Raw genomic sequence first — 15263 nt, 5'->3', positions numbered from 1 at the left:
TGTTATTACCTCCTTGCTTATCTGGTGGCTCATTTACTTCTCAAGGCTAGATAGGTGCCTGGAATTTCCCTTGAAGGTTTCAGATATGATGAGGTTTCTCTTCAAATAACCTGATCAGTCTTTTATTCTTTAATTCATAGTGCCCCCCTTCCTTTTTTCCTTTTTCTCCTTTTTTCCTTTTTGCCTTTGTTAGATGCCCAGGCATGTCACAGTACCAAGCATTATCAATACCAGCTCACATTCCTTTCCTTATTTGGAAAGAGAACTAACTTTCTAGCTTATTACAGACATGCCTTCCCCTTTCCTCTCCGCTTTCTTTCACATGCCCACCTTATCTAAAAAAATCAAATGTTTAGCTAACCGGAATTAGTTTAGATTGTACGACCCGACCCCAGCCAATGGGGAAAGGGTACAGGGGCAGGACTTGCATCAGGAATAAAGGCTCTTGTGCCCCTTTGTTCAGGTGTGCTCTCATGGCGACTGGCCAAGGAGGCACTCCTCTGTGCAGAAGTAAAATTGCTTTGCTAAGAATCCTTTGTTCGAGTGTTCAATTTCCTTAGGATTTTGAGCGTTATTCCTAACAAAGGGATTCGAGATTTTCTTTTATTTCCTTGCTTGAGGGCACTCCTGGCAGGCCCCTAAGAGGGCTCCCTGCTCTGTCTCAGCAGATGTTTTTATGAAGCTGCCTGTTTGACAGTCTTCTTTGCATAGTTCTTCCTTTTTTAAGGAATGTTGGTGAATAGAGTCAAATTCTGTAAAATATTTAAAGAAATTTATTCTGAGCCAAATATGAGTGACCAATGGCCTGTGACACTGCCCCAGGAGATCTGAGTACATGTGCCCAAGGTGGTCAGGCTATAGGTTGGTTTTATATGTATTAGAGAGGTATAAGACGTCAATCAATACATGTAAGATGCATATTGATTTGGTCCAGCAGGCAGGACAACTCGAAAGGGGCTTCCAGGTCATAGATTCTCTGCTTGGCAATTGGTTAAAAGGGTTATTATCTAAAGACCTGGAATCAATAGAAAGGAATGTCTGGGTTAAGAAGGGTTTCTAAAGACCAAGGTTTTATCATGCAGTTGATGCTTGTAGGTAACAGGCTTCAGAGCTCTTACCAGATGCTTCATTACTTCTCTCCTGGACTGGATCAGGGAAGACCTGGAAAGGGAAGGGGATTCTCTACAGCAGCAGTCCCCAACTTTTTGGCACCGGGGACCAGTTTTATGGAAGACCATTTTTCCATGGGTTGGGGGATGATTTCAGAATGAAACTGTTCCACCTCAGATTCTCATAAGGAGTGTGCAACTTAGATCCCTCACATGCACAGTTCATAATAGGGTTCTTCGTCTTATGAGAATCTGATGTTGCCACTGACCTGACAGAAGGCAGAGCTCAGCCTTGCTCACCTCCTGCTATGTGGCCTGGTTCCTAACAGGCCATAGACCCCTAGTCCATGCCTGTCTGCATTCCGGGGGGTTGGGGACCCGTGCTCTACAGAATGTAGATTTTACCCACAAGAGACAGTTTAGCAGGGCCATTTCAAAATATTTCAAATAAATACATTTTGGGGTAAAATACTTCCATTTCTTTCAGAGCGTGGTATCTGTCATGTTGGTATCTTAATTGCTATAAAGAGTCTGCCTTGTCAGTCTTAAAGTACCTGTTTTAATGTTAATGCTGGTCAGTCACATCTAAATTTCAAAGGGAGGAAGGTATAATGAAGCATGTCCAACCACCCGTTCCCATCATGGCCTGAACTAGTGTATGGGGTTTGCTTTAGAATGCCCTTGGCTGAGGGAGGGGCCCATTCAGTTGGTCGGGGGGCTTAGAATTTTATTTTTGTTTCACCCTTTTCCTTGTTAATTTTTTAGCCTTTAGAGTTAAGCTCAGTTGCCACTTCCTCAAGGAAGCCTTACCTAAGTTTACCAGATAAACTAAATCTGAGCTGGTCTCATAACACAGTGTTCCTCGTATTCATAACATATTACAAGTGAAATTATATATTTATGTGATTATGCTCTGCAGTGAAGTATTCATACATACTACCACATGGATTAATCTTGAAAACATTATGCTAAGTGAAAAAGGCCAGACACAAAAGACCACATATTATATGATTTCTTTTATATGAAATATCCAGAATAGGCATAATGTTAAACTTTAAACCATAATCTCTTTCTCTTACCAGTGGCAAATCTATATGGGTCTGCAGCAATGTTAATACTCCTCCTTAGAAGAAAGGATTTGATTGAGAGGCATAAGGCAGAATGAGAGACCAAGGCAAGTTTTAGAGCAGGAGTGAAAGTTCATTAAAAAGCTTTAGAGCAGGAATGAAAGGAAGTAAAGTACACTTGGAAGAGGGCCAAGCGGGCGACTTGAGAGATCAAGTACACAGTTTGACCTTTGACTTGAGGTTTTATATGTTGGCATGCTTCCAGGGGGTTGTGTCCCCTTCTCCCCTGATTCTTCCCTTGAGATGGGCTGTCTGCATGCGTGGTGTGATTACTGGAGTTGTACACATGCTTGCTTGAGGTATTCTTCCCTTACCAGTTGAGTGTTCTTATAAGGTCATATATCAGTTAAACTTTGCCATTTTGCTCCCTAGTACACATGCTGGAGCTAACTTGCCCAACTCCTAAGATCTTAACAGGAAGCTGCTGATCACCAATTTCAGATTTTTCTATCTATTGGGTGACTCCTTTCCCTGGCGCCAGCTGCTTCCAATTATTTTAGAGAGGCAGTTTCACAACTCCCTGTGCATCACTTGAGGGTTATCTGACATTCCTGGTAGTGGTAGGGGCCCTGTCCTGCCCTGCTCATGTCTGACTGGCTACCTGCTGTACCACTTCCTCAAACATTTACTTAATAGTTATTATAGTAGCATATGTGTGTATATATATATTTGCATGTATACGCGTACACATGTACACATGCCAGGTTCTATCTTACATATTCAGAATACAAAGTTAATATGATTATTTTCAGGAAGTTTGCGATCTAGTGAGGGAGAGGAAGACAAGTGTGCTCTAGCATGATAATAATCTAACAAAACAAGATAAATAGCTGCCTACTTTGAAGTTTCTAAAGACTTCATAAAGATAATGAAAATCTGGCAGAGCTATGAAGGTGACAATAGAGATTTAACCAGATACAGTGGGGGAGGTGGCAATTGGTAGTAGTGGTATTAAAAAGAGAGGCCACAGTAGTATGTATACAGGCATATAAATATGAAAATGAATTTGCTATGTTTAAGGAATTTTAATTGTTGTTTAAGACTTGTTTGGAATGAATGGTGTTTTGATAAGAACGTATATGAAAATCAGGATGACACTTAGAATCAGAGTATAGGCGTTATAGCATTAGAAGCCTGGGAGTTCTTTAGAAAGGGTTTTATGGGGGCTAGATGTGTCTAGCAACAGCTGGAGTTAGGGAGAAGGATGGGAAACACTTAGTAAAAGCTGAGGCAAGGAAGGATTCCTAGGGGATATGGAGCTAGAATATATACTATATCTGGTGACTTGGACCTGGTTGAATGGAGGTGAGGAATGGGAAGAACTGAAGGGTTCTTTGGTGATTTCTTGCCTGGGAGCTGGTCTCTATTTTATAGCATTTGCTTTGGTTACTTAGGATTATTTTATAGAAGATACATTTTGTTTTTATGCACTGACAATTTTGTTTACCCTCAATTTCAGGTAGATCTTTTGCGAGCAGGAGAAGTTCCTAAACCTTTTCCAACACATTATAAAGATTTGTGGGATAACAAGCATGTTAAAATGCCTTGTTCAGAACAAAATTTGTACCCAGTGGAAGATGAGGTAAGAACAAAACCGAGATTCTTTTAGTCTCTGAAAAATGGTTTGGTACTTGCTTGTTTGACCTTTGATTCTGTGATGCAAAAGAACTTAGAATAGCTTCCTCATATGTTTTTCTTTTTTCCAAAAGAATGGTGAGCGAACTGCGGGGAGCCGGTGGGAGCTCATTCAGACTGCACTTCTCAACAAATTTACACGACCCCAAAACTTGAAGGTATGTTGTTTTTTACCATTCTTGCCTCTTTATGGGCCCTGTGTCTCCTCTTTCAAAGACTTTTTGGTCTTAATAGACTCAGGTAGCAACATTCTTTAGATGCAAAGTGCTTGCTTCCTGGCACTAAGGAAGGCTCCTTAGAGACATTCTACTAGGAAATGAGAAGAACTGAGAGTTGCAAATGCCTTGCCTGGAGCCACACAGAATAATTTGGAGAACCAGGAATAATACCTCTGTTTCTTGATTCCCCATCCAATTTCCTTCAGTTCAAGCTTCTCTTTCTTTTTTTTGTTTTAAAATTATCATGTTTCTGAAATATCTTTAAAAGTAAATCAGGAAAGAATTATGACTTCAGCAATATTTGCCCAAAGGGAAGCTGAGTTTCCCAATGATTAAAGTGTATGTTAAGCATTCTGGTTTTTATTGCCCTTAATATAGCTCCTAGCAGTTTAATAATTTATTAATCTTATATTTTGGCAATAATTTATTTTTGATATATTTATATTTCATTTATGACTGCAAGGGTAACTAGTAGATTGTTTTTCTAATATCTAAAATATGAGTGAGTGTGTGTGTGTATATATATATATATTTATATTTTGGGGGCACTATAGCCATGAAAACTTTTAATGTTTTTATAAATATAAACAGTGACAGAATTTTTTATACTTCTATGAAAATGAGTTTTATTTTCTTTCAGAGACTTAATTTGTTGTGTATAGTTTCTCAGCTTTCTTAATATTTTCTACTGATACTTGCAAGTTATTGTTAAACTTTCTATACCTTTCTGTAGCTCCTGTTTTTTTTCTTTACATGGAAAACATTGATATGTTATACCATAATGTATTTTGAAGGCTTTATTCCTTGGGGACAGTGTTTCTCAATCTTCTAATGGGCTCTTTTTTTAAAAAAAGAAAAAAAAAGCAGACTGTTTATTTTTCTTTTTTACAGTACAAATTGATTTATTTAAAACAGTTACAAAAAACACAACAAAATAGAGATTATCATTAGAATTATTAATGGTTTGTTAAAAATCAGGTAGGATTACGGGGTAAGAAATGGTATTAGGTGGGAGGAGCACCTGACTAGTTCTAAGGCTTTAGATACAATGCAGTTGATTACGTATTAATTCAGCCATTCCATACTGGGGATAGTAGATGGGGGATCAGTAATTTATCTACAGGGAACTCCTACACAGATCCATGAAGACCTCCCCAGTGCCATCCTTTTCCACTCCTTAGACCCTAAAACCACCTGGGTGACAACATTTCCGTCCTTCTTTCTCCACCCCATTCCCTATCCATATATTCTTCCCACACCTAAGGTGCTGTGCAAGCTGAGAGCAGTCTGCTCTCTGCAGCTGGAACATACACTGTTTTGGCTACAGGGATCCTGTGTGACTAAGAAGGTTTTAGGGGCAGCCTTATTTTAATATTTCAGGTTAGCCATGAGTACAGTCAGTCCCTTCCGTAACACAATTTAGATTGTCTTGAACACAAGTATCAGGTGAGGGGTCAACCCTGCCTCCAGCAATACCAGCAATACGCTAACCACTCAGGCTCACAGCTACAAAAAGCAAACTCTTTAAATGGAAACAATCTCAAGTTCTGCTAGAGTTTGCTTAGTTTTAGTATAATGTTAATTATGTGTATGCAAACATACAACTAAATATAAACTCCATATATATGTATATATATACATGTATATATATATACATGTATATATGTATATATACAGTATATGTGTATATATATATGTATATATATATACACATGCGTATATATGTGTGTGTATATATATATATATATATATTTTTTTTTTAATTTGAGGCTGGGTCTTGCTCCATCACCTAGGGTGGAGTGCAGTGGGGTGATCACAGCTCACTGCAACCTCTGCTTCCCAGACTCGAGCGATCCTCATCTCAGCCTTCTGAGTAGCGGGGACTACAGGTATATGCCACCATGCCCAGACTAATTTTGTTTATTTTAGTTTTTTGTAGAGACGGGGTTTCTCTGTGTTCCCTAGGCTGGTCTCCAACTCCTGGGCTCAAGTGATCCACCTGGTCTTGGCCTCCCAAGGTGCTGGCTGGGATTATAGGCATGAGTCACTGCTCCCAGCTAACTCCTTATACCTGTAGTGCTTATACAGCTATATCAGTTTGATTTTTTTTAAAATTTCAGGTATAATGAACCATCATTTGATTTGTATTTATTATCACAGTGAAAACAATTTGTAGTCATTATTCCTTTTTTTGCACAGAAATTTTCAAACCGCTGATCCAAACCCCAAAATAGTATGCTGAGAAATTCTTTAAAATACTACATAAAGAAGAAATTATTTTACAATTATTACTTTTCCTACTAATCATGAACAGTTGATGGATGTTGGTGGATACAAAGATGGGATCCTTATATAGAACATCAGATCACAGTGGCACGATCTCAGCTCACTGCAACCTACACCTCCCTGGCTCAAGCAATTCTCGTGCCTCAGCCTCCTGAGTAGCTGGAAAAAAATCTCAAGTTCTGCTAGAGTTTACTTGGTTTTAGTATAATGTTACAGGCATGTGCCACAGGTGCATGCCACCACACTGGGCTAATTTTTTATATTTTTTGGCTGAGACACTGGGTCTTGCCATGTTACCCATGCTGGTCTCAAACTCCTGAGCTCAAGTGATCCACCTGCCTTGGCCTCCCAAAGTACTGGGATTACAGGCATGTAATTACCACATCTGGATGAAGGTTCGTTAGAATTTAACATACCTGTACTGTGGTGTATAGTAGGACAGCTCAATCTTTTCACTATTTTTTCTATTAAAAGTACTAGCCTTCATTCGTACAGTGTGTTGTTATTTGGCCATTGTTTTCTAAAAACAAAATTATAAACTCACATAGAAGCAGGCTGCCCAGGAATACTACCCAGAGTCCATTTGATGAACACTATCTTAGGTTCTTTATTTTTATTCTTCTAAACAGAGGCTGTTTTTAAGAATTTTTATATTTCTTCAACTGCAAATAGAATAATTATAGTGAGGCCAGGTGCGGTGGCTCAAGCCTGTAACCCCAGCACTTTGGGAGGCCGAGGCAGGCAGGTCGCCAGAGGTCAGGAGTTTGAGACCTGGCCAACATGGTGAAACCTCATCTCTACTAAAAATATAAAAATTAGCTGGGCACGGTGGCGGGTGCCTGTAATGCCCGCTACTCAGGAGGCTGAGACAGGAGAATCGCTTGAACCTAGGAGGCAGAGGTTGCAGTGAGCCGAGATCATGCCACTGCACTCCAGCCTGGGCAACAAAGAGCGAAACTCCATATTTGAAAAAAAAAAGAATAACTATAGTGTTTTAACTTACACAGTCTGCTTACTTCTCTAGCAATTCCTTAGTGCACCATGATTATTTCAGGAAGGGGTAATTGCTTTAATCTGAATTTCCTTTTTGCGTTTCCCTTATGGTAGATTCAATAGAACAGAGTAATCCATTGAGATATTTTTCTATCTGCTTATGGTAATTGTTTCCTTTGCTGAAAGAATGCTTTGAGAGAGGAAGAGGGAAACATTAAATCCCTCTAATTGAATATAATGATCTTTTTGCTGTTCATATACCATTTGATGTTGGATTTAGAGGGATTAGAGACATTCAGAATTTTAAAAAGTAATAGTGTCCTCAAAAGTTGATTTACACAGTAGTACTTATATAAATAATGTGTGTGATAATTTGCACAGAAAGAATTTTTTGTGCTTATTGTGAATTATGAACTATAAAGAACTTACTCAGTAGTTGATAACTCAAGAGTACAGAGTAGTATCCAGTTTTTCTAATGACAAGCAACCTCATGGTGGACTACTTTTGAGACTTGAAGACTGAAGTAAAAATAAATACAAGCTAAAGCTTAATGCTAATTATAAAACACTAAAATAATTAGAGAATTACAGTGAAGAATTAGAATGCAATTGCTACTTAAAATTTTTTTCCTTACCAACTTTGAGGAATAATAACGTATGGATAAGAAAGTTTATCCTTTTAAAGTGTGTCATTTGATGAGTTTTGACATTTACACATACCCATGAAGCTCCCATTATAATCAAGATACAGAATGTTTGTATCATCCCCAAAGATTCCTCTCCCCACTTCGCAGTCCATTCCATTTTCTGCTCTGGCCCCAGACAACTACTAATCTGTTCTTTTTCACTATAGTTTACATTCTGCATGAATTGAATCATAGTGGGTATGTCTGGCTTCATTCACTCAAAATGAAGATAATTTTGAGATTCATCCATGTAGTTCAATATATTGATAGTTTGCTCCAGTATATGCATTGTTTATTCCTTCACCTATTGATACACATTTCTATTTAATACTTTATGAAGTTTTGAAATTAGATACCAGTGATTGGAAAAAAAAATCCTTAAAATCTTTTAATTTTTTTTTTTTCTTTCTTTTTTTTTTTTTCTGAGACAGGATCTTGCTCTGTCACCCAGGCTGGAGTGCAGTGGTGCAATCTCGGCTCACTGCAACCTCAACCTCCTTTGCTTAAGCGATCCTCCCATCTCAGCACCCTCATGTAGCTGAGACTACAGGCACGCACCACCATGCCTGCTTAATTTTTGTATTTTTTTCTAGGGATCTTGTCATGTTGCCCAGGCTAGTCTCGAACTCCTGGACTCAAGCGATTCACCTGCCTCGGCCTCCCAGAGTGTGCTATGATTACAGGCGTGAGCCACCGTGCAGGCCAAAATCTCTTAATTCTTTTTTCTTTTTTTTTTTTTTTTTTTTTGAGACGGAGTCTCTCTCTGTCACCCAGGCTGGAGTGCAGTGGCACAACCTCGGCTCACTGCAACATCTGACTCCCTGGTTCAAGTGAGTCTCCTGCCTCAGCCTCCCGAGTAGCTGGGATTACAAGCATATGCCACCACACCCAGCTAATTTTTGTATTTTTATTAGAGACATGGTTTCACCATGTTGGCCAGGATGGTCTCGATCTCCTGACATTGTGATCCGCCCGCCTCAGCCTCCCAAAGTGCTGGGATTACAGGCGCAAGCCACTGCGTCCAGCCTAAAATCTCTTATTTCTTAATGGAAAATGTTATGTATGACTTGTGAGTGAAAAATAAAGACTCTTTCACTCTTTCTTGCTATCTTATTTTAGGGAAGATTTTTCTTTTTCTTTTATCTTCTCTTCTCTTCTCTTTTCTTTTCTTAAGGAACTTGGATGTCCCCTGATTCCAAGTGAATAAGACACATTTTGTTGGCTCATCTTTTAACCTAGATACTTAGTATGGCATGAAGTACTATTCAGGAAGCTTTGACAGAGTATTAATTTTTTAAAAACTTATTCAATGATAACGAAATTTGGAAGATTTATAGTAATAATCTAACAGTGGTTTTCAGACCTGTGTGCCTCAGTAAAAAAATTTTGAGTGTGTATTACCAATATAAATAGTCATTTATAAATTCTACATATCTATTACTTTATTAATGTAGTATGTACAGTATAAAATAAAACCAAAGTAGATATTTAAAAGGATGAGATAAAAGGTAATTATAAATAAATAGTTGTTTCTGCACATCTAGTGGATTGTCTTATGCATACCTGACTCTGGAAACCAGATGTATAGTATTGCCTATTCAAACAGTTAAAAGCTACACCAGTAGATGGCATAATATTTTGACTTTTCATTCTACATAAATGTGTAATTTATGTGAACTGCTGGAGGAAGATAATAATTTATATATAGTATAAAATACTTTATAATAAAGGAAAAAAGACAGTTTTTAAATACTTTTTTCCTAATCTCCTCATCCCCATGAAATTTTTATTTTTTATTTTTTACAAAAAAATTTATGCCTCAACCCTATTAACTGACCCATGAAATTTTCATACTACAAATCTGCTGTGTATATCTGTGTATATATAATCTGACGCTTTCAAGGACCACCAACAATCGTGATAACTAAGTTTATTTTTTACCGCTCAAGATCCAGTTTTTGTCTATTTGGAGTATATCACCTTATTTAGAATGCATGCTTTAGGGTGTAATTGTGTTTTTTCACCTATTACTTGACCTTTCTAATCTCATTTTTTTAAGTGAGTAATAAATTAGTGTTCATTCTGTTTGTCTGTAGCTACTGATGTCCATATCAGTAGCAGGGGGAGGTAGTAGGAAGCTTGTCTAACATTATGAAATGTACTGGAGGTAATTCATAAGACAGGCTCTTCATAGGTCATTCACTTGGCCATACCATGACGTTTTTTTGTTTCTGCATTTTCCACAGGATGCTATTCTGAAATACAATGTGGCATATTCTAAGAAATGGGACTTTACAGCTTTGATCGATTTCTGGGATAAGGTAAAAGTATCCTTATTTCTTTATGAAAATATTATTGACAACTCAATAAGAAGGTTTGAGAAGAATACCCATAATTCTGCCACACTAAGATAATTATCTTTTAGTTTTATAAATTTGCTGTTATTTTATATGTGTGTTTTAGGTAAATACAATTAGGAGTTAATATTGAATTTTGTTTTCATCTCTTAGAATACACATTTTCTGTTATATTTTCATACCATTATCAGCATTATCAAGGAATGTATAATAGTCCATGATTAGATTTTGAGAATATAATGGTTCTTATATTCTCAAACATACAGGTTGCATCCAGTTTTACCTTCAGTTACATTGTGGCAACATCATTATATATGTATATATATTTTCCCATATTTGATATTGTTTCTTTAGGTGATTTCCAGAAATTAGATGACTAAGTCAAAGGGCACAAAACATTTGTTTAAAAATCTTTTAAAAACTTTTGTCATAAAATCATTTTTCCACAGATTAATTGTAGCAATTTACTATGCTGCCAGTAGTGGATAAGAATATCACTTTCATAGTACCATTAGCAGAGAGAGTCTTTTCATTTGTCTATTGGCCATTTCTATATCTTCTTTGGAGAAATACCTATTCAAATTTTTTGTCTTTATTATTGAATTTTAGGCATTCTTTGTATATTTTAGATGCAGGTTCCTTACCAGATATATGACTTGCAAATATTTTCTCCCATTTTGTTTTTTTTTTTTCTTTTTCTTGATGTTACACTTTGAAGCTCAAAAATTTTTAATTTTGACAAAGTCAGTTTATCATTTTTTTTCTTCTGTTTTCGGGATCATATTTAAGAAGCTAATCTAAGATCATGAAGATTTATGTTTCTTCTAAGAATTTTATAGCTTTAGCTCTTACACTATGACCATTACCCATTTTGTGTTAATTTTTGTATATGATGTAAATTAGAAGTCCAATTTTATTATTTTCCATGTGAATATCCATTTCGAGTTAATTTTCATATGTGGTGTAAGGTAGGAGTTCAACTTCATTATTTTGCATGTGGATAACAAGTTGTCCCAGCACCATTTGTTGAAAAGACTCTTCTATCCCGTGTTGAATTGTCTTGGCACCTTTTCAAAACCAGTTGACGTAAGGATTGTTTCTGGCCTCTCAGTTCTACGACACTGATCTATATGTCTATCCTTGTGCCAGTACCACACAGTCTTGGTTGCGTAGCTTTGTGGTAAGTTTTAAAATCAGGAAGTGTGTGTCCTGTAACTTTGGTCTTTTTCAAATTTGTTTTGGCTATTTTTGGATTCTTTGCATTTCACTCTGAATTTTAGGATTAATTTGTTACTTTCTGCAAAAAACCTAGGTGCTAAGGGCAACTCTTACATCACGTTAATAGAATCCAAACTAATTCTGCATTTCGAGATAGTGCCAGTAATTTCAGAATTATCTTATTGAGCTTTTGACCCATATGGCTTTTACAAGGCAGGCATAAATAATGGAAGACTTATCCTTGTATCTGGAAATTGGATATCTCAGATATCCTTGAATCTAAATGTCTTTCACTGTAACAGCAATGTAATATCTGATATGATGAAAAGTAGATCAAACCGATATAATCGTTATCCTTGTCACTTAAGTTATCAGGACATAACATTTGTATTGTTATGTCTTTTTGGGCTTAAATTGGACATGATGGTTAATTGGGGTTAGAAGTAATGTATAATTTGATACCTTGAGATGGCAGTAAAACATGCCATTGGTTACAATACCTCTGTCACCTTGCTATGAAGTAGTCATTTGTTTCTCTCTTCTTAATCAGAATACTCAGACAGGACCTTGTTTCCCCTTTATCTGGTGACCTTGCCCAGAAGCATGCCTGAAACGGGTAATATATAGCAAGTTTTGGTGTGTTTAGTGTAGATCATAAATATGAGATGATTACTCAGGTGCTGATGATGGTTTTACAGTTCTTTAGGGAGAAGAGTCCTTGCGTTTTCGACCTTCTAATATTTATTTATTTATTTATTTATGAAATGGAGTCTCACTCTGTCACCCAGGCTGGAGTGCAGCAGCACAATCTCAGCTCACCGCAATTTCTGCCTCGCGGGTTCAAGCGATTCTTTTGCCTCAGCCTTCCAAGTAGCTGGGATTACAGGTGCCCGCCACGTTGCCCGGCTAATTTTTGTATTTTTAGTAGAGATGGGGTTTTGCCATGTTGGCCAGGCTGGTCCCAAATTCCTGACGTTAAGTGATCCACCCAACTTGGCCTCCCAAAGTGCTGGGATTACAGGTGTGAGCCACCGCCCCCAACCAGACCTTCTGATTTGTATTTACTTTGTAAACATATGGAGGGTTGGAGAAGTCCCCACAACTACACTAAGTATTCATTTCTTATTGTATTCTTTTTAAGTCTTTGCCCATATATATGATGTCTTATAGCTAGACATAAATGTATGTTTAAAATTTATGCTGTATTATAAAATCTTCTGTGTTATATAACTTTATAATGTTTAGCCTTAATGGTTGCAATAATATTCCATCAAATTGATAAATTGTCTGCTCATCCATTCCTGTGTTTGTTGGAGATTTGAGGAAATTTGTGTAAAGCTTATCTAGAGATTTGAAGGGGGTTCTCTCTGTGATTGTTTGCTATTCTGTCATTATCAGTGTACTTAACAAAATACCTTGGATGTTTAATACACTTGTTTATTTTTCTATCCATCAAATCTCCAGATATTATTCTAGAACTTTAGCAAGTCATGACCCACAGGGACAACATTGCCCACGCTTGCAGTGGTTAGTGAGAAGTAAGTGTCAGACATACCTATATAGGTGGGATTGGTGGAAGAAAATATTTTTAGCGCAAGGGAAACAATTGTTTGGTTTGGTTTTAAGTTGAAAATAAATTATATTTGGTTTGCATTTTCAGTGTCTTATGTTCTGTACTAGGAATGCTTGTTTATAAAGGGTTCTTTTATTTTTTTATTTAAAGCCAGGCTATAGTGCAGTGGTGCTGTCACAGCTCACTGCAGCCTCAACCTCCGGGGCTGTATACATCCTCCCACTTTAGCCTCCCGTTTAGCTGGCACTACAGGCATGTGCTACCACACCTGGCTAGTTTTTTGTATTTTTTTGTAGAGATAGGGTTTCACCATTGTTGCCCAGGCTGGTCTTGAACTCTTGGGCTCAAGCAATCTTCGCTCCTCAGCCTCCCAAAGTGCTGGGATTATAGGCATGAGCCACTGTGCCTGGCCTATAAAGCGTTCTTTATTTTCGAGATGGATTCTAGCTCTGTCACCAGACTGGAATGCAGTGGTGTAATCTCGGCTCACTGCAACCTCCACCTCCTGGGTTCAAGCCATTCGCCTGCCTCAGCTTCCCGAGTAGCTGAGACTACAGACGTGCGCCACCACACCCAGCTAATTTTTGTATTTTTATTAGAGACTGGGTTTCACCATGTTGGCCATGATGGTCTCGATCTCTTGACCTCATGATCTGCCCGCCTCGGCCTCCCAAAGTGCTGGGATTACAGGCATGAGCCACCGCGCTCGGCCTTAAACTAAGGGTTCTTAAACATTGTTTATTAGCAGGGTTTGGCAATATTTTCAATTTTTATTTTCTAATTTTTTGTTGTTTTGAGACAGTATCTCACTCTATTGCCCAGGCTGGAGTGCAATGGCATGATCTCGGCTCATTGTAACCTCCACCTCCCAGGTTCAGGCAATTCTTATGCCTCAGCCTCCTGAGTAGCTGGGACTACAGGCATGCACCACCACACCTGGCTAATTTTTGGATTTTTGGTAGAGACAGGGTTTCACTATATTGGCCAGGCTGGTCTCAAACTCCTGACCTCAAGTGATCTGCATACCTCGGCCTCCAAAAGTGTTGGGATTATAGGTGTGAGCGGCTGCTCCCAGCCAGAATTTGGAAATTCTTTACTTAAATGTCACATTGAACTCTGAGTGGCTTGTTTTATTAAGGAAAAGAATTAAATTTGACATCGTATTAAGATTAATATTTGCAGTTACGTTTATTTTGAAGCTGTTGATATTTATCTCCTTAAAACCTTTCTTTGATTAATTCTGTAAGTAAAGGATTTTGTAACCCAAACTACCTTACAACAAGAGGAGTTCATGTCAACAGTCATTGTGAATCCATGGTACTGTAATTACCTACATTCTGGTCTCTAGCACAAGAGGTAAGGTGCCCAGAAGCCCACCCTGGTGTGTGAGCACCTCTACTGGAATGGAAGTAAGGAGTATTACCTAAGCTTTTATTAGTTTTTCAGAAACCAGCAAAGATCACAGAGACCAATCTGTTAATTTGTTATTTATAATTATATATTTAGGTGCTACTGAGTCGAAATGACTGTTATTTAGTGTTTTCTGCAACTTCAGGGCTAATATTGGTCTTCCTCACTGCTAGCTGCTGGAAGTGCTACAAACACACAATCTGTGTTTTATGGCCCTCCTGTGTGGTGTTTCACAAAATTAAATTCAAACACTCCTGTAATTTATATTCTAAATGAATCAATATACTTACTCCTGGCATTTTTCACTGGAAAGTTGAACAAAATGTTCTATATGTTATAAAAGTCCTCTATCAATGCATCTTGGAGGAATTTTTAAATACTTCTCTTTTTTTTTTTTTTTTTGAGACACAGTCTTTCTCTGTCACTCAGGCTGGAGTGGAGTGGCACGATCTTGGCCCACTGCAACCTCTGCCTCCCAGGTTCAAGTGATTCTCCCGCCTCAGCCTCCTGAGTAGCTGGAATTACAGGCACCCACCACCACGCCAGGCTAATTTTTGTATTTTTAGTAGAGACAGGGTTTCACCATCTTGGTCAGGCTGGTCTCGAACTCCTGACCTCAGGTGATCCACCCACCTTGGCCTCCCAAAGTGC

The 15263-nt window shown here is 37.9% G+C and overlaps 1 protein-coding gene across 16 annotated transcripts in view; it reads left to right on the top strand.

Moving 5' to 3' along the window:
• Positions 1 to 15263, top strand: part of PARG (poly(ADP-ribose) glycohydrolase) — a 129717-nt gene that overhangs the window by 15618 nt on the left and 98836 nt on the right. For 9 of the 16 annotated variants that reach the window (XR_008537386.2, XR_010159732.1, XR_010159731.1 and 6 more), the window contains 3 exons: positions 3700 to 3818; positions 3946 to 4029; positions 10301 to 10375. Coding sequence is in view for 11 of the 16 variants with exons in the window: in XM_063817542.1 (XP_063673612.1) it covers positions 3700 to 3818; positions 3946 to 4029; positions 10301 to 10375 (278 nt within the window). In the remaining 5 variants the exon portion in view is untranslated. 16 annotated transcript variants of the gene reach the window in all.

Source organism: Pan troglodytes, chromosome 8, assembly GCF_028858775.2.
Source record: "Pan troglodytes isolate AG18354 chromosome 8, NHGRI_mPanTro3-v2.0_pri, whole genome shotgun sequence".
NCBI lineage: Eukaryota > Metazoa > Chordata > Mammalia > Primates > Hominidae > Pan > Pan troglodytes.
Note: the sequence above shows the minus strand (reverse complement) of the source record. Positions and strands in the feature narration are given on the sequence as shown.